We start from the raw sequence: 20,127 nt of genomic DNA on the forward strand, positions 1-20,127 counted from the left end.
TGGTGGAATCTCCATCCTTAGAGGTTTTTAAGGTCAGGTTTGACAAAGCCCTGGCTGGGATGATTTAGTTGGGGATTGGTCCTGCTTTGAGCAGGGGGTTGGACTAGATGACCTCCTGAGGCCTTTTTCAACCCTGATATTCTATGATTCTATGACTCCAACAGGCTTTGGATCAAGCCGTAAGTGTCTGCAATACGATCAGGCTGCAAAGTGACTGAACAGCTGGCTGCAGGGCATACTTTAGCTCGTGTTTCACTCTGCCACCTAACACACATGTTGCTCCTTTGTTCCTGTAGGGTTTTTGGAGAAAAACAGGGACACGCTTCATGGAGACATCATTCAGCTGGTCCATTCCTCGAAAAACAAATTTATCAAGCAAATCTTCCAAGCGGACGTGGCTATGGTAACACACCTAGGAAGATACTTAATTGTCTGGTCTCATGTGGTGGGGATTCCTGGGTGGAGAGGGAGAATTTGCAAGGAAGCCTACAGAGATGATACTATGTGTTGCATACTCCAAACCTGTTTTTGTAATGGATTAATGCAGTATTAGCATGGAGTCCTCGCTATATTCACTCTAGTAGTCCCAGCTCAGCAGAACCGTTCATAAAATATTGTTATCTAGCTCATCACCTAGATAAAGCAGTGATTGGCACAATAGGAATTAATTATTATTATTATTTTATTTTATTCTACAAATATGAAAGATCTATAGATAGCTAATGCTGCATAGCAGACCAGATATCCAAAAAAAAAAAACCACCAAATCTCTGCTCTGAACTTTAAAGTCTTAGGTCACAGACAGGTCCATAACAGTTACCATTCAGAGCAGCAGTGAAATGACACCATAGCCAGATGTTAAGCCAAGGAAGCACTGTGGGAGGAGCTGGCGAGAATTGTGGGTCTCCAAACAATGGAAGCGGAGAGACAAGTCACCATATCTGCTTTTCTTAAAGGTGAACTATAAAGCTTACATCCCCAGAACATGGCCTACGGAGAGAGAATATAATGTATTCACTCCATACAAACCACAGTGCTAATGGGTTGGTTGTTAAGGTTGTGAGGGGAAGCACTGAAGAGTTGGAACTTCCTAATGTGGAGGTTGAAGACACAACCTTAACTCCTGTTCGTATGCATCACTACGACACAGGCTTTACTTATGGGATCATAGAGTAGGTCTCAGACAATACTATGTGAGATACTCAGCTTGCTCAAGAAAAAATGTATCTACAATCCCCAGAGACTTTACTGGGAGCTCAACAACCCTGCGTCCCAAAGTAAAGGAAAAACTGCTTTTTATGATGATTATTGGCTTTTGATATGTAAAATGTACAGCCCTTGTCATTGGACGTCTACACATATATTCCCTGTGGGCAAATCCTGCAATCCAAACCAGCAGGACAGCAGAAGATTTAGGGATAACATTTTCAAGAGCAACTAAGGACCAGATTTTTAAAGGACCAAATTTAGGTGCCAAACGATGCAGATAGGTGCCTAGTGGGGATTTTCAATGGCGCCTAGGTGCCTAACTCCCATTGGTTTCAATGGATTTTAGGTGCCTAGACCCTTCTGAAAATCCCACTAGGTGCCTAGCTGCAGCTTTAGACACCTAAACAGATTAGATGCCTAACTCCAGTTGATCTCTGTGGGAATTAGGTGCTTAAGAAGGTTAGGCACTTTTAAAGATCTCACTGTAAGTGCCTAGCTCACTTTTGAAAATGGAATCAAGGCTCCTAAGTCATCTAGGCAGTTCTGAAAGATTTGCCCTTAGCTCTTACAACTCTGTTCTGCTCTCACTGAAATCAACAGCAAAGCTCCCATTGACTTCAGGGGAGCAGCATTAAGAATATAGGCCCCGATTCAGTTAGGTGCTGAAGTAAATGTCTGACTTTCAGCACATGATTAGCCCGATTGACCTTGATGAGACGACTCGTGTACTTAAAGCAACACACGTGCTTAAGTACCTTGCTGTGTTTTCCTTTCTTATTTCTTTCTTTTTTTTTTTATCATCCTCAAAAGCTTGGCAGTTCACCTTGGAGATGATTCTTGCTTTTTGGGGGGTCGGGAGGCAGCATGAATTTAAACTTTCGTAATCCATAGGATCAATAAAACAGGTCCTTTCGGGCTTGCACAGCTGTCCAGACTTCTTCAGTGACACATTTAGCCGGCTGTCACCCCCTAAATTCCAGCCCGCACTCTTCAGCAAATTCTAAACAAAGTACTGGTGATCCATTTATCCATTTCAGCAGAGTTGAGCTGCGTGCACAAGCTTGGCATTGTCTCAAATGTAAGAACAGAGAACTTTTAGAGCATCGGGTGACTTTCTTGAAATAACCCCTTCTAGGGTAGTTTTAGCTTCCTGTGGTGGTGGTAACCCTCCTCTGAATCTGTCCCTGGTATCAGTCTCTGCTCTCTGGTATTTTAATGATCACTGCTCTTGGGTTTTTTTGGAGTAGGGGTTTGCCTGCACTGCAAATTAAGGTGCAATGGTAGCACAGGTTGGCAGACCTGCCCTTGCATTAATATGGCCAGCGGGAGCAAAAATAATGTAGAAATGTAGCTGCCCGAATAGAAGTCTACCAGATACCCTGGGTACGTGCTCAGGGTGTTAGTCTGGGCCAAAGTTCTCTGCTATTGTTACCCATGCTCATGAGATCAGAGCTAGCACAGGTATGCCCAGCTGAGCTACAATTGCACCTGAATTTGTGATGCAGACATACTCCAGGAGATTTGAAAACACCTGTCTGATATGGGACTGGAAGAGGAGAAATTGTTGCATTACAGCCAGAGACGACCCCTGCCTGCCTGGGCATTGTGAGGGCAGCCGGCCTCAGCAGTGTTACTGAACATGTTCGGTCTGTGTGAGCATACTCAGTACAAGCCAAGCAGCAAATCTGGGATGGCGCATGATCCCACATGCCCCCCCTTCCCGATTGCAGCCCACCTAAAGTGGCCCTACATAACATAGTTTGGGAAGAAGCCTCCAATACCCAAATCCAGCTTTTGACCTTAAAAAAATCATGCAAAAAAACTGCAAAGAGATTAATTTTTTAATGGTTTGAACTGTTTTTGGTGGTTTCTTTCAGTAAACGTAAGTTTTTGCAATGCAGCGAAGCTGTGCACAAACAATAAAGGCATGGCTGATTTGGGCTAGGATCTCCTTCTTGTGTTGCTTGCACCCCTGGTGCTGAGCGTTGGTGGGACTGTCTCTGAATGTACCTTCCAGAAGAGACTCATATAGATGTTGCCAGAACAGATCAAGCCACTGGTCAGTCAAATCTAGCATCCTGTATCCAGCAGTGACCCATTTTTGATGCTTTAGAAGGAGCTAGATCAATTATGTACCTAGCCAAATGTATCCAACCAATAGTACAAAGCGGCTCACAGATGGAAACCATGACGCTGCCTGGAGGCGTGACGTTTGATCAGCCTAATCTCAGTGCACAGGGAACTTCTGATGCTGCAAACTGAGTATTGCTATAACCCAGTGCAACTTTAGGCCCTAATCCACCAAGTGTTAATGCAGGCGAGTAGCTTTATGCCCACGAGTAGTCCAGTTGCGTAAAGTTATTCACTTGTGTGTTTGCAGAATCGGGGCTTTACTTTGTACAGTGTCTTTCATACAGCTCAGTCCTGCCAGGCATTGGGTTCAGTCAGAGCTGGGGACGTGGAGTCCCTCCCAGAGTTGCGGTCTGTACACCAAAGCACTTAGGCCTGGTCTACACTACGTATTAGGTTGACACAAGGCAGCTTACATCGACCTAAGTATGTCAGTGTACACTCTGCAGCCTCGCCCCGCCGGCAGACGTGCCCTACTACACTGACATCATAACTCCACCTCAGTGGCGTAGCTAGGACAGGAAAACTGGCTTTCCGGGGGCAGCAATGACAGGAGGGCTACCTCCCCCCGCAGAGGGGGATTACGGTTTTGTGGGACCCTGGGCCAGGACAAGAGAGGATCCCTCTCCACCCCTTCCGCCTGCAATTCCCCCTCACCCACCCACCACCACTCCTGCTGGGGAAATGTGGCTGGAGTGCAGGGGCTTGCCTCTTCCCCCCAGCTGGTGCTCCTACCAGGGAGCGGGGTCCGGGAGTGGGGGCTTTCCCCCCTCTGCCCGCCCACCTGATGCTCCTGCCGGGGAGCGGGGTCCGGGAGTGGGGGCTTGTCCCGCTCGGTGCTCCTGCCGGGGAGCAGGGTCAGGGCGCAATTTGGGTGGGTCTGGATGCTAAGTGGGTGCTAAGTGGGGCTTATATTGGTGTAGTTAGGGCAACACAGCGTCTGTGCAGACACTACGTTACTTACATCGGCTGTTGGCTCTTTTGGCAAGAAAACTGGGCTGCTAGAGCCCGGCTGCCCCAGCTTCTCGCTCAGGGAGCTGAGATGCCCGGGAGGCTGTCCCCCACTCCCAGCGGGGAACGGAGAGGTGAGAGGCTGGGGGGCAGCTGGGCTCCCAGCAGGCAGCTGCGCAGAGCTGAGAGCCCTGGCTCTCAGTCCCCTACACTGCCCCTCTTCAGTCGGTGGAGGTGCTGCTGGTGAAGGAAGGCATCACCCATGGAAGGAAGGTAGTGTGGCCATCAGCTGTAACAAAACTCAATAGTAAACATTCTGGCTGAAGGAGAGCAGATGTGTTTCTTAGCAGGGTTTGAAAAGGGATGGAGAATAAATGATACGGAGAGAGGCAGGAAGGTTGTTCCAGGTAGCAGGAGCTGCGGGACGAATGCCCTTTCACCAACAGTAATGAGAAAGTGGTGAGGAGGCCAGTGCTTAGAGAAGTGGAAGGAGAGAGGATAGAAATAGACAAGGTCCTGAGAATTATCGCATTATTCTGCAAGGCGTGAGTGGTGCCGAATCACAAGGACTGACAGAAAACTCAGAACTCCCCTCTTAGTTATTCCTTCTTTTCACTTTTTTTCTATTCTCTGTCTCTCTTTTTTTGCCTTTGCTTCTTGTAGTTTCTCTGTGGCTATGCATCCAGTACTTTTGGCCAGTCACCAGCACCCACTCCAAAGGTAAAATAAATACATGAGTTCCTCTTTGAATGTTCACTTCTCTTTGATAAATACTATGCTCTTGCTGGTTTACTCCTACCCCTGTGTTGTTTGGGATGGACCTGTTACAACTGTCCATCTTGTACACAGAATCTGCTTAGGATTTGTTCAGTAGATACAGAAATATGAGCCATTGTGTGTGTTTGCTAGATTCAACCCAGGAAAGCTGAGTTTCTGCAGAGGACCCAGGGATGATGGAAAGCCAGTTTGGATAAAGTCATAACCAGCCCACACTCCCAAAACTGAAACCTTTTTTGAGATTGGAATAATTATGGTTAATTTTAATTGAACTTGGTAGGCTAGATCTTTGGCTGGCCTAAATCAGTGTAGCTTTGTTGACTTCAGTGGAATGACACTGATTTGCACCAATTGAAGATCTGGGCCAGTTCCATTCCAGTTCCAAACTCAGCCCTTCGGAGTTTCATTTTGGAGAAGGCGGGGTGGTGTTTGATTGTATTGGCGGCTCAGTTGTAAGTATGGCTATTCTCACGAGCGGGCTTATTCTAAGGATAGCTCAAACAGACCCCAGAGGATCAGATACCGTAAGTATTAAACTTTTGGGTGCTTATCCAAACTGGAGCTCTAAACCTTTCAGAGGTCCTTCCAAACTAACCTTCGCTCTGGTTCTGATAGCTTTCCAATCCTTCCCTGCTTCTTCTCTGGCTGTAGTGTAGCATATAGTATAATAGAGAATAACATTTGTGGTGCTAGAATTGTGGTTGTGTCAGCATTTCCACAACAATCCTCTGATATCAGGAGGGTTATAGTAGAGATGTGCCTGACTTGCAAAATTCAGATCCAGATGGGGTCTGAATTTTAACTTCTCTCAACTCTGCAACATTCCAGGGTGGCTGAATTTGGAATTCCAGTGTGGGCGCTTATGAACAGAGGCCCTGATTTTAAAAAAGAAAAAATTCACAGCCAGTTTTTGAAACCAAACTTCTTCCTTTCTGCTCTCCAAGTTCCAGGGCATGTGGGTTGTAGTGTCATTTGGGCCCATCTCTAGTTTTAGAACTTTGCTACACACCAAACAATCCCTTCTAGGCTGAAATGTGATGGGTTCTAAACACAGGAGAGAGTTAATGTGGAAAATGTTTTAGAAATGCAGCTGCCCAGTTTGAGTTTGAGGAAAACAACGGGACAAACAGGTTTTACCAACTTCCTCCGTTTTTCGGCCCTCTTCTGGCTCAGAACAACTTGATGTTTGAAAAATAATGAATTAAAATAGTAATTGTTAAGCACCACATCAAACGGTGGAATGGTCATGTGGGAGCATATTTTCAGTCGCTGCTGATATTGATGATCTGTGTAACAGAGATACCAGGGTGACAATAATACTTAGCACTACTAAGTAGCATTCTGCATCCTTCAATCTCAAAGCTCTTTCAAAGATTGTAAGCTGTTTGGGGCAGTGACCATCTCTTCATTTGATGTCTGTACAATACCTAGCATAATGGGCCCCTGATCCTTGACTGGAACCCCGAAGGACGTATCACATCATTTTTTTAATAATAAAGAAGGGTAAGTATCACTGACCCCAAATTTCAAATGGAGAAACTGAGGTACCAAGAAGCAATATGGTCTAGTGAATACAGCACTCGACACTGACTTGGATGACCTGAGTTCTGTTCTGGACTCTGGCGCTGACCTGTGTGTAACCTTGAACAAATCACTTCGCCTCCCTGTGACTTCCACCCTTTCTCAGTTTGGTCATTTGGATTGTAAGCGCTTCATGGCAGGGTCTGTCTCTTACCTCACCTAGCACGATGTGCTGTGTTAGTACTAATCATAATAGCAAGCAGTGAAATGACTTGCCCAACACACGAGCTCAATGGCTGAGCTGGGAACAGAACCCAGCTCTTGGCACTCTGTCCTGTGGGCCTCATTGGTTCCCTCTCTCACTACTTACAGAGACGTATGTATGTAGCAAAATATATGGTAAGACAGTAGTTTTCGACCTGGCGGTCCGCAGACTATGTCTAAGATTTCCAAAGGGGTCTGCACTTCCCTTTGAAATGTTTTAGGGGGTCCTCAGATGAAAAAAGGTTGACAACCCCTGCTGTAAGACAATGGTACAGAATCGATATGATCCCTCAGTGCACATCCTTGTCTCCTGAAAAACTGGATCCGTCACAAGCTTCAGGGAGCTGGTAGCCAGGGGAGCAGAGCAGACCGGGCTGGGGCTGGGTCACTCCACTTTCCGCCGCCCCATGAGTGTGGGGTTGGGCCTGACTGCCCTGCACTCACTGGGCGGCAGGAAGTGGAGCGACCTGGCCCCAGCCCACTCTGCTCCGCCGGCTCGTGCTGGGGAACAGTTTCCCCCCTGCCCCTCCCCGTGGAGGCCTGGGGCCAGCCTCCTGCGGAGACCTGGGGCCCCACAGAGCCCCGCGGTGGGGCTGCGTAGGGCACCAAAATGGCTAGGGACGGCCCTAGCTCCAGCCTTGACCCTTGCTGCGAGACGCAGGCAGCCAGCGCTGGGCAGAAGCCTGTGTTGTGTCTCGCCAGCGGGGTCAGTGCTGGTCTGTATCCCGTGCTGGGTTACTGTGAACGGCAGCATGCCATTTTCTGGCTGCAGAACCCAGGCTGATCTGAGGTGGTGGAAGGAAGTGCATCTGAAGCGTGTATGAGTGCTGTGCGGAACGCGTGCCTTCCCGTGTCTCCCTCCTGTATCCATAGCTCCCACATAGGTCATCTGAGTCCCCTTGGGTTTTTTTCAAAGTGGAGAAATTATTCACTTTAGGCCAGCCTAGTTTGAGAGCCAAATCAAACTTCTGTCCTGGCTGGCCACTAGGGAGGCCTGCTAGCCTTCTGCTGAGGTACCATATTTATGCATTGTCCAGAAGCCCCAGTTCCAATTGAGGCACATATAGTGCTGGGTGCTGTACAAACACAAGTAAAAAGATAGTCCCTGCCCCAGAGACTTTTACAGGCTAAAACTGCGAAAGCTCGGAAGTATATTACAATGAGAGAACCTATGTGAATGCTGGTCTTTCCCCAAGGGATACCTTCTGACCCATGGAAGTTTGCTGCTTTTGGAGCAAAGGAATTTCTTTCTCCCAAGGTGAAACTGGCACGTCACTGCCTTAACCAGTCTTCCTGGAAGGCTCGTCTACTCCTCTTTTTGACCCCTTAGTTGGAGTAAAAGAAAAGGGCTTGATTCTCCGCTCACTGACACTGGTGCACAAAGGAATAACACCACTGAATTGAGTGGAATTACACCAGCATGAGAGGAAAGTCTGGTCCAAAGCCTTGCTTGAGGGTTTTTTGTATAATTTAATTTCTCGTACGGCTCCCGGGCCCTGGGTCTCACACTGCATTTTTCAGAGTGGCCTGTGTGCGCAGGTGAGACGCAAAGTGTTGTGTGCGCTAATGGGGGCCCTGCAGCCGCTGAGCGCTCTAGTCTGATTGGTCGAGTCGTGGGCTACATAAGCCCTGCCTGTATATAGAGCAGTGGTTCTCAACCTGTTTACCATTGTGCGCCACATCCAATACTATCTGTATGGCCCTGAGGAGGTCACATGGGCCGCAGCTCTGTGCTAATTGGGCCGCAAGGGGCCTGTGGGCCGCAGGTTGAGAATCACTGATATGGAGGCTGGAGGGTTTGGAACCTGAGTTGCTTTCTGGCAGCTTGTGTTAGAACCGTGTCCCGAGTCATGCCACTGGAAGAGGCACTGCGGCCTGGAGGTGGAACCTCCACCGTGCCCCTCCGCTGGCGGCGGGATGCGTGGGAAGAGGTGGGTGCTGAGGAGAAGCTGGGAAGCAATCTAGAGAGGCAGGATGGCCCCCTCCGCAGCAGCGAGCCGTCCCCGTGTCTCCTGTTTTAGGAGGCCTTGGAAGGCTTTTGATGACCCCTCCGTCCCAGCAGGGCCGAACAAGGGCCTCCCGGTCAGGCCCAGATCGTTGTGCTGGGAAAGGACACCTACATTCACTTCCAAAATGGGAATTTGCTAAGCCTGGTTTCTGCCTCTGTATCTGCTTCTAACCCCTCCAGCAGCCAGCCCGCCCGCCGTGCTGCACTGGAGGTGGCCGCTCACACTGCATGAGCAAAGCTGTGTGGTGCTGTTGATCTAAAGCAGCCCCATCCCTCTGCCCTCCTGCTATCTGAGCAGTATTATCGCTGACACAACCAGTCCTCCTCAAACCAGACTCTGCTAACAGGGTATTTATCGCCAACTCCACAGTACTCGCAGGGGTCCGGGTCTGTGTCTGTTGATATAAATGACACATGTTAGCAATGTATCCCTGTGTGAAGGTTTGCTGGGATAGCTAACAGCTGCCGCACCAAACTCTCCTGTTCTGGCGTTGCTGGGTTTTTCTGGTGTGTGCATGAGCTGGGTTTGAACTGTTCACTTTCCCTTTTGGAATTCCATGATGACTTTCGGTTTTGTTGATGGGGCTTCATTGTACAATCGCCTATGGCCAGAGCTGTGCAAAATTCCTGAGAGTTTTCCGGCAGGGTTAAAGTCTTCAGTGTTGATGTCGTCCAGCAAGGTGCTGCTTGTATGTTTAGCACAGTGCCCAGAGACTTTGGTGATGGGCACTTTTAGCAACTGAGAAAAATACATAAAATTTGGCAAATATTGCCCATGATAGTGGGGCCACTTTTTGTCTGCAGTCGCTGCTCATCAGCCAGTAAAGAACACAAGGCCTTTGGAAAAGGCATGGCAAAATCCTTTCTTTGTGGACCTCCCACCTAATCCTCTGGAATCTTCCCAGGACTGATTATCTAATGGGATGTCCATGTCCCATGGAGTTACAGTCTGATGCCCAACTCAACCGAGTCCACTGGTGTTACCTACATCCTCCATAAGTGTTCTTTAAACCAGTGGTCTCCAAACGTTTTTGATCCTGCACCCCATCAGTAAAAATTTTTTGAGCACGCACCCCCTGCCGCGCCGAAGGAAAAAAAACAAAAACTCGGACTCCCACCCGAACTGCTGAAGCAAAAAACAAACAAACCCACTTGGACTCGGGCCTGAACTGCCGCTGCACCCCCCCAAGTATCCTCTTGCACCACCCCCACTTTGGAGACCACTGCTTTAAACATCTAGATAGCTTTTGATGTATAGTTGAACCCCATAGATCTGAACAGGACAAGGGACACACGATTTATTGCTATGATTTATCAGTGTAATCGATGCATATTGTAGGACGTAACCCAAGCACGGATAATAGAGATTTCTTGATAAAAAGGATTCAGATAAACTAAATCCTGCTGCACTTTCCTGGGGCTTAATCTTACAAGGCTTTCAAGACCTGCACTGTTCATAGTTTTCACCAGCTAGGGAGAAGTGGCTAGCAGATGGAAATGTAATGTACACTTAGCCAGAGCCCTAAGCCTTGAACAGATCTTTTAAAACCTACCCAGCAATTGAATGGACATCCACAAAATCACCCTAACTCACCCCAGATTAAGTTGTCCCCCCCCCCATCAGTCCAGTTAATATCCTCTTCCAAACACAGAGAAGATGCTCCTAACATGAATCCACTTAATGGAAGCTGGGGAAAATAGACAGCCCTTGCCAGCATCCCCTGAAAGTCAACAAATCCATGTTCAAAAATCTTCCATGAAAATGCCCTGGTGCCATTTAAGGGCTTGATTGTGTCCCTATGGGCCTGAAGATCCAACACTCAGTAAAGATAACTGGAGTCTTGCATGACACTATCGGCAAATTACAATCCCCCTGGTGTCGGGTCAGCTGTGCTGATAGAGCAAGAGCCACTTCCTATCTGTGTGCCTAGACCCAAGGTCCACATAGCCCACCCGGAGTGTAGGGCTGAGACACCTCACTCCCACTTGTGGTCCAAGTCTCTATTCACAGACTTTATAGACTGACTGGTTTTAAGGCCAGGAGGGATCATTAGATCTAGTCTGACTTCCTGTATAATATTTCAACGATGCAACAAGCCAGTGCAGATCCTCATTTGGAGCATCAAGCAGGTCCATGAGAAATAAAAATTATGGCCTTTTCTTTACTATGAAGCTCCCGGGTTCCTCTGCCCGGAGGTGATTCCTGCACACTCAGGGATTTCCTCTAGTCCTCACTAGGCATGCATTATGTAAGGCACCTTTGGCTGACTGCATGGTCTCATGCCACATGTACTGTCTGGAGCAGGGAGATGGAAATACATGCAATTAGGCCAGAGCCTCCACTGATGTAAATAGAGTTGTGCCAACTTCCACCAGCTAAGGAGCTGGCCCAACTCATAGCAAACTATGAATCCGAAGGCCTCATGGGGAAAAACCTCCATGTAGTTTCCAGAAACAGATGATATTTCAGTTCTTCCCTTTGCTTCCTCAGCCAGAAAGTCTGAACGCCATCCCTGCACCACGTTTGACACACACACACCCCCGCCCCCACTCCAGCTAGGGAGGAGGTTCCCAGTGACTTGGCTAGAGGGGAAAAGCTCTGTTATCCTTTCATTTCCTGAGACAGATCTGCTGTGGTTCCACTCTCTTCCAGGGAGCAGAGACAAGGAAGCGCTCGCCGACACTCAGCAGCCAGTTCAAGCGATCTCTCGAGCTGTTGATGAGAACCCTCAGCGGGTGCCAGCCCTTCTTCGTCCGCTGCATCAAACCTAATGAATATAAGAAGCCCATGGTAAGCGCTGGTTCTCCCTCTTTACGTGATGTGTTTTGAGTGTCCTTATAGAGGCAGCGTTTACATGTGGACTCAATACGGGTAAAGCCCTGGATCCATGGAAGTTGATGGCGAAACTTCCATCAAGGTCCACCTGCCTGTCTAGAAACCTAACCTGTGCTCCTGACTCATGCCTGCAGCCCCACTGATGTCAATGGGAACTAGTCCCATTGAAGAAGGGTTTGCAGGATCGGGTCCTTCCTTTGTAAAGCATTTTCTACAAACTGTCCCCCAAAATGTTTTACAAAATGAGGGCCTCGTCCCGGCACCCCCTTCCTCAGATGTGTAATCCTTAGAGACCCATGCTGGAGCCTCTCCCCTTTAGGAAAAGCCCTATAGATTTCCATAGAGAATCGTGGCCTTCTTATAGAATGTTTGAATGAAGCTATAGAATTCGGGAGCAGGGTTAGAATTCTCTGTTCAGTTCTATGGGCGGGTTTAAGAATCCTGCAGAAATCATCTCCTTCTGTAGGTTTGTAGGTTGATTGCTTTGGAATCCTATTTGATTTCAGTAGCACCTTTGTAGTTTCACCCCTTGTTAGATCAAAATCTAAGAAGGGTCTATAGAAATTAAATAGGATTCTAAAGCAATCAACCTAATAACCTACAGAAGGAGATCATTTCTATAGACATTTTTCATGTGAGTCAGGCTTGCTGGATTGTGTCCATAAATACAGTTAAAAGAACAGATGTTAGAGATATTGAGAGGCACAGGTGAGAGGTTAGCCATGTTTTCAGCTGCGATTTCCCAGGAGATGCAGAGATGAGATGGAGAGGCCTGTTCCAGCTTTAATGTTTTCAATCTAATGAACATATAACAGCCCATTAATCCATCTCCTTTGGCAGGCAGTTAGAATGTGCCTTTTCACCGAGCCGATTGCCCTAGCAGCTGAAAGTCAAAGGAAAGAATTACTCAGCCATTTAAAATTACTAATACGTAGTAAAACTCTGATCTGTTTATTTGGGTTTGTTATGACTATTTAAAATTCATTAGTACTTTGGGGACAAATTGCAGTTACCAGATGAAAGGGAAGAGAACACGTATACATATCCCCCAATAAAGTAAACTCTTTAGGGGCTGATCCTGCATTCTTTGCACACTCATAGTTCCCACTGAAGTCCCTAGGAGTTTTGCGGGTGCAAGGACCGAGAAGCATTGAGCTCCTCATGCTGTGTGCTGAGCATCCCCAATTCCACACTTTGTAGGGTTGGACCTAACCTTACTAAAAATCTCTACTGCTCACTAATCATTACTTATAATACTTGAAAATAGGTTCTCTTACTTATTCCTAATTTCAATTGCTGTGTGTTATGGTTTGTCTGTGACTGGTGTCTTAGTAAGTTATGTATGCACTGGGCAAAATTATGCTGTCTGTTACATCTCTGTCCAGATTTAGTAGCTATGGGCAGAATTTAACTCTGAATGTTACCAGGGCAAAATGGCACAGAAATTCTAAAATTATAAACTTCAAATTTTATCTATATATTTGCAGTGAACATATATGTGTGGATCTGTTGTTTGGCAAAACAAATATGGTCAGACAAATATTTTGATAGCTCTCTATGAGCAGTTTGTTCTGTCCCGGTGTTTGTTTAGTGTGTGAGTGGGAGAGACCGAAATTTAAAAAGATATATAAGTGCACTTAAATGCATATTAACCTCAAAACTTAATACTAGTGTTCGTTTATCAGCAGAGAGGAGCCTAAATCAAAACCACGTCACCCCAGAACTTGGAGCGTGTTGAAAATCAGAACCTGGATCCAGATGCAAATTTAGCAAATTGTTCCAAAACCCTAGAACTGTAAGGACCAGATCTTGCAGCCCACAAATCATTTGTCCCCTACTCACACCAGTAGTCACAGAGATGTCAGTGAAACTATTCATGAGCGTGCAAATTGCAAGATTAATCCAAAAGAGAGACACAAATTGGACAGTTAATGCTAAGCTCTGTGCTGCAGGTTTGTAAGATGTATAATGTGGTTTCATACTAAAATGGGAACATTTATTTTTGGAATGAGTTTAAAAATACAGAACCAAAAAACAGATCATGGAACCTGGGGCTGTGCAGGAAGGTTGTGAAAGAAAAACATTTTCTGTGAGTAAATTTTCTGTCCCAGGATATAAAGGAAAGTGTGCGGATAATGATAGGAAATGGGATAGCAGGAAGTGAAAGGCCAGTGGAAAGTCCTGGTCATTTGTTATTTTACATGATTTTCAAACTTTTGTCCATTACCTTTTGGAATGTTTTGCTTCCCCATGAAACTTACTTTGGAAAAGGACTTTGTTTTCACCCAGGTGTGTCTGAGTGAATTCTCTGGCTCCCGCACTGTTGTTTCTGAATAGTTGTGTGTTGCTGTAAGTAGTGTGAAAGAAACAAATGTAATTAATGAACAGATTGTGGGAGGAAAGAAAAGAATATCCATAAATTGGCAGAAGTCTGCGTAACGTAGGAGTCCACTTAATGCCCAATTCAGGAAGGTATGTAAGCACATGCATAACTTTCAGCGTGTGAGTAGCCCCATCAATGTCAAGAGGACTGTTTGTGAGCTCAGTTACAATCACACACACACACACACACACACACACACACACACACAGACATAAGTACCTTCCTGAATCAGGGTGTAACAGGGTGGTCTGCCCCTTTAAGAGCCTGGGGCCAGCCAGCCTTGTTCAGTTAGCAGACCCAGCGAGGCAGGGGTCCGGTGATGCCGGTAAAGTTCTGAGAGAGCTCAGTTCAGGGGAGTTGCAGGAGGGAGGTTTGCTCCTGGGTCTGGAGCAGAGAAAGGGGTACAGAGTAAGAGGCCTCCAGGCCCCCGCAGCTTGTATTGGTCAGGGGAACGGCCTTGTTTTTCGTTACTTTGTGGGTTTATTTGAATTAATAAACTATGCCCTGGGGGAAGGGCCCGAAAGCATCTGTGGCGTAGTGTTAGTCCTGCCTGGATCAGGGAGACAGGCCAGCAGCCCTGCCCCGGGCTTGATCCTAAGGCTGCTGGAGTCAGTGGGAATCTTTCTGTTGGCTCCACTGGGCTCTGAGTCAGGTGTGTGGGCCAGATTCTGCCACCCTTTGTTCACAGTTGCAGGAGGGACTGCATCTGAATCTGCAAGCTGCTGATGGTTACTGCTCAGTATTAGCAAGGGTGGCAGAATCTGGCCCTTTCAGAAGAGGAAATACTATTAAGGGCGCTTCTCACAGGCTCTCCAACAGCAGAAGGTTTGAGACACGGGCCGCTTTGTAATCTAAAACTCCTGCTTTGTTAATTAGGGAAGGATTTTCTTCCTTTTGCCTGTGTGATCTGGGGCCAGTCACTTTCCTTCCCCATGCCTCAGTGCCCCTATTCAGTAAAACGATACTTTTCTGCCTCCCCCGGGTGTTATGCAGATAAATACAAGAAAGACTGAGATGCTCAGATACTGTGTGTGATGGGGGCCATAGTGATACCAAATATAGATCCAAGGTATCTGTAAAGTCCAAACTTGCAGTCAGGGCTTAATTTTATTACTCTTAGGGTATGTCTACACTGGCAAGTTTCTGCGCCACAAGTTATACCACTTTTATTAAAACGCTGGAATTAAACCGATGTTACATGTCCACGCTGTGCTGTTTGTGACTCTGGAGTGCATCCACATTAGCAGCTCTTGCAACAGCAAAGACAGAAGTGCATTGTGGTAGCTATCCCACGGTGCAACTGGCCGCAGTGTGCTTTGGGAAGGGTTTGCAACGCCTTATGGTGCAGGCACAGCGCCATATGATGCAGGTTTCTCAATCCCATTGTTCCATGGGCATCCTACTACATTGCCAGCTGCTTTTCAATGGAAGTTGGGGGTGGGAGAGAGTGTGTGGCGGGGAGTGTGTGCATGCGTGGAGAGACACAGTGTGTTTTGGAGGACAGTGTGTGTCAGCAAGCTGTCTTTTATAAGTTCAGACAGCAGCAGGAAGCAACCAGTCCTGAGGGCAGGGGGAGGGGGAAACCCCGACATCAGCCCCCGCCTCCCTCCCTGGGCTCACACACACAGACACACACACACACCTGCCTCTGTGTTCAACAGTGGGAGCATTCCACATTAATGGTTTGCTTTGTGTCCTGGAGCAGATCAGCACAGCACCCACGGGCTGCTAGAAAAGGTGCTTTGAAAGGGGAGGGGTGCATGTCTCCAGGGCAAGCGAGTTCAAAACAATGAGCAGAGCGGTCACTCGAGGCATTATGGGACAGCTCCGGAGGCCAGTTACAGCACAGAAAGCAATCAAATGTCTACACTAGCAATAGAGCGCTGGGGCCTCTGCACAAATAGCCTGACGACTCTCGTCGAGGTGGTTTTTTTTGGCAGTGCTGCAACTGAGGAGTTTCTGCGCACAAAGTGGCTTGGCCGTGCGCACACGTCTGCTGTTTGAGCGCACAAAGCTGCTTTCCTGCGCAGAAACTTGCCAGTGTGTAGACAAGCCCTTATGGTCGTTGCTCATTAACAAGAATGGCCCCAAACACAGTTTGAACTCCACTATCCCTAATGCACACCAACGCCATGGCCCGGCAAGCAACACCATTTCCCAAAGCAGTTTTGTTTTCTGCTTCAAGGGGAGGGATTTAGCAGGAACGCTAACACACAGGCTTCCCTGTTCCCTTCCAGTTCCCTGCAGCACACTATGGGTTCTTTCTTGATCCCCTTGTGCAAGTGGGAGTTAAACAAAGGGACGGAGACACATGTGTTCAGCGCCTCACAGGATCAGGCCCTCCGATGAGGCAATCCTTAAAGTTTCTATGGAGAAGATGTTGTATTTGTTTCCCCCACAAGGCTTCAGATTGTCCCTCACATTCAGGCTGGATGGTACAGCTTGAGCCAGTCCACAGGCCAGCAAGGTTTGAAACCAGGTGTTCCAGTCTGATTTTCCCCCTCCCCAGTTATTTGATCGGGAGCTGTGTGTTCGCCAGCTGAGGTACTCAGGGATGATGGAGACCATCCGGATCCGCAGGGCCGGCTATCCCATCCGCTACAGCTTCGTGGAGTTTGTGGACAGGTATCGTGTCCTCATGCCCGGGGTGAAGCCGGCGTACAAGCAGGTACAGCTTTAAGCAGTGACTTGGATTTTTATCAAAAAACATAGTGCTAATGCCCTGGAGAAAGTCAAAAGGCAGGAAGACCCAGTGGTTAGAGTGCTAGCCAGAGACCTGGGTTCAGTTACCTGCTCTGCCACAAACTTCCTGTGTGACCTTGGGCAAGTGGCTTAGGACCAGATTTTCAAAGGTATTTAAGTGCTTAATTCCTGTTGATTTAAATGGGAGTTAGGCACCTAAGTACTTTTAAAAATCAGGCCCTTAGTCCCTGGGCCTCAGTTCTCCAGCTGTAAAATGGGGCTCGCACTTCCATGTCATACAGGGGGGTTGTGGGGATACACACATGAGAGACTGTGAGGTCCTCAGTTACTATGGTAACAGGGGCTATCTAAGCACCTTAGAGAGGATGAGGCGTCTGCGGGACTATGGTTCAGCTGAGCTCAGAAGCCCCAGTAACAGTTAAAATAACTGGATGAGCCTGTACTGCCTGAAACATGCAGGCAACACATTCGCAGGGACCAGAGGGAGCCCACAGAGGGATGGCTGGGGAGCACAGCTGATACAACTAGCCAGCCCAGGGATGGGGCCTTTTGGGGCATGGCCTGCCCCTCACATGGCTGCACTGGGGAAGTGCTGGCTGCATCGATTGAACAGGTGTAGCGAGCAGGACCTCTCCCTATGTTCCCCACAGGCCTCAGTAGGTATTACTCTCAAAGGCATAATTCCTCTGACCCTGCCACTGAGGCAGCGTGCTTCCTCCCTCTCCCACCACAGCCCGAGCCTCTACAAGCCACAGTGCAGCCCACTGTGTTGCTCCATCGCTGCTCATCTACTGTATAGACACTACAGTCAGCAGTGACAGCCACTGTCATGGATCTGGGATTGAGACTAGAATGAATCGTCATCTTCATTCACTGCTTCTAGGCCAGTCAGGAGAGGGAAGCATGCAAATGAAGAGGAGCCTCATTAACGTCACTAGATTACACCAGTGTAAACAGGGGCGGCTCCAGGCCCCAGCACGCCAAGCGCGTGCTTGGGGCGGCATGCCGCGGGGGGCGCTCTGCCGGTCGCCGGGAGGGCGGCAGGCGGCTCCGGTGGACCTCCCGCAGACGTGCCTGTGGAGGGTCCACTGGTCCCGCGACTTTGGTGGAGCATCCGCAGGCACGCCTGCAGGAGGTCCACCGGAGCCGCGGGACCAGCCGACCATCTGCAGGCACGCCTGCGGGAGGTCCACCGGAGCCGCGGGACCAGCCGACCATCTGCAGGCACGCCTGCGGGAGGTCCACCGGAGCCACGGGACTGGCGACCGGCAGAGCGCCCCCCGCGGCGTGCCGCCATGCTTGGGGCGGCAAAATGGCTAGAGCCGCCCCTGAGTGTAAAACAGGTGGAAGTGAGATCAGACTCCGCCCCGTGTTTATAGCTGGTAGGGGCGGCTGCTGTTCATGTGAACTGTAGGCTGCTATGTCCTGCTGCCCCATTTCTCCTAGGGTGACCTGCGTGGAACGTGCCAGCGAATTGCTGAAGCGGTGCTGGGGAAAGATGATGATTGGCAGATTGGCAAGACGAAGATTTTCCTGAAGGTAAGATGCTCTCAGGCTGCCCATGCATTGAGCAGCTGTTAGAATCATAGAAGATTAGGATTGAAAGAGGCCTCGGGAGGTCATCTAGTCCAACCCCCTGCTCAAAGCAGGACCAATCCCCAACTAAATCATCCCAGCCAGGGCTTTGTCAAGCCTGTCCTTAAAAACCTCTAAGGAAGGAGATTCCACCACCTCCCTAGGGAAAGTGCTTCACCACCCTCCTAGTGAAAAAGTTTTTCCTAATATCCAACCTAGACCTCCCCCACTGCAACTTGAGACCATTGCTCCTTGTTCTCCCATCTGCCATTAGTTTTGAAGGACTCTAACACCCATCCCAGTAGGTGGTTCCCTAACTAGAACTAATCCCCATCCACCACCCAGGTCTCTGGCCTGATTTGGTGGGGCCTGGGCCAGGAGATGGTGTTGGGTCCGGATCAGGTGAGAGCTAGGAGTCAGAGTACAGGTGAAATCCTGGCACTCTGCTGGCACAGAGCCTGGCTGGGATATGCACACGCACTCACACCCACACCCACAGCACTGGTCATATCCCAAGCGGCTCAGGCCTCTCCTCTGTGAGAACGCAGGCAGCTTTGTGGCTCCCCAGCTGTATCCCCAGAGCAGGGGCAGGGCCAATGACTCCACTGCCAGACGTGGCAGCAGAATCACCGAGAAGGGGCTTCAGGGCATAGGCAGTGCCCCGCCCAGGTCCCTGCCGAGGAGGGGTGAGGGGATGCTCCCTGGCTGACTGACACCCATGGAGACAGTGAGAGAGCTGAGCTGTTGAGTTGCTCCCTTCACTCCACACTCTGCCCCCATGCTGGGGCTGGCTGACAGCTCCTGAAAGCTCCATAAGCCAGGACAGGGGCCCACTGGCCCAAAGATCCTACTCTCTGCACAAATAGTAGGGAATGGTGGGGCAGCACAGATGCCCTGTGAGCCCCTCCCCTCCACCACCTGCTGACATTTTCCAAGGCTCTTCCCAAGGCCCTTATAATCAGGCCCTGTCAGACAGATGCGACATTGCTCCCCAAGGCTGCCATAACCCCTGGGGTCACCTACATGGGAGAGAGAGGGATCGGGCTCAGCAGAGAGCCAGTGGGAGTGACAGAAGGGTCCCTGCCGTGCCGAGCAGAGGATCAGCAGTTCTGTGCCCCTCAGGATCGGCAAGGCCAGTGTAGTGCTGCCTAATGGATCCAGAGCCCTGTGCAGCACAATGAGACAGCAGCAGCGTAACAAAGAGCTGTCTTGTTGTGACGGCCCTACTCATGTGCATTTGTTTTTACGATCCCATCTCTAAATCCCTCCAGGAAAACAAGGCCGAGCTGTCAAGGAGCGAGCCGGGAGGCAGATGGGATTTCTCTAGTGTTTCTCAGATGTAATCCTGTTCACTTATTTTTAAACATCTCCCCAGCTATTTCTTGGAAACTTCTCCTGACATCCCTTTAGCTTTCCTTTCCAGAGAGCGTTATCAGGATCCCACAGCTGTCCAGGCAGGAAATAGGGAAACGAACAGGTTCTGAAGGGCAGTGAAAGGTCGGGTAAAACGGGAAGCATGCAAAGTTGTATAGATGCACCCAGTTCCTGCAGCAGCGAGTAAAGAAGCTCGTATAGAAATCAATCTGGACGATATAGAAAGGAGGCTAGAATCACGTGACTTGACTGATTTCCACAAAAGCAAGGAAACGCAGAATGAGGGGGTATCGTTTTGTCCTCAGCCCTCCTTCCTATGTCCAGGTTTTGCAGCTCCTATGCTTTACAGGAGGAGGGAGTGACGTCTAGTAGTCAGAGCAGTGGACCAAGACTCAG

At 48.8% G+C, this 20,127-nt stretch overlaps 1 protein-coding gene across 2 annotated transcripts in view; it reads left to right on the forward strand.

Moving 5' to 3' along the window:
* MYO7A (myosin VIIA) overlaps positions 1–20,127 on the forward strand; it is a 105,837-nt gene that overhangs the window by 34,857 nt on the left and 50,853 nt on the right. Inside the window, exons 14-18 of one of the 2 annotated variants that reach the window (XM_039537700.1) lie at positions 297–403; positions 4,954–5,010; positions 11,514–11,651; positions 16,589–16,747; positions 18,229–18,321. In XM_039537700.1, the coding sequence (XP_039393634.1) occupies positions 297–403; positions 4,954–5,010; positions 11,514–11,651; positions 16,589–16,747; positions 18,229–18,321 (554 nt within the window). The remainder of the gene's footprint in view (positions 1–296; positions 404–4,953; positions 5,011–11,513; positions 11,652–16,588; positions 16,748–18,228; positions 18,322–20,127) is intronic. The other variant, XM_039537708.1, reaches the window with a different exon arrangement.

Source organism: Mauremys reevesii, linkage group 1 (assembly GCF_016161935.1).
Source record: "Mauremys reevesii isolate NIE-2019 linkage group 1, ASM1616193v1, whole genome shotgun sequence".
Classification (NCBI taxonomy): Eukaryota; Metazoa; Chordata; order Testudines; family Geoemydidae; genus Mauremys; species Mauremys reevesii.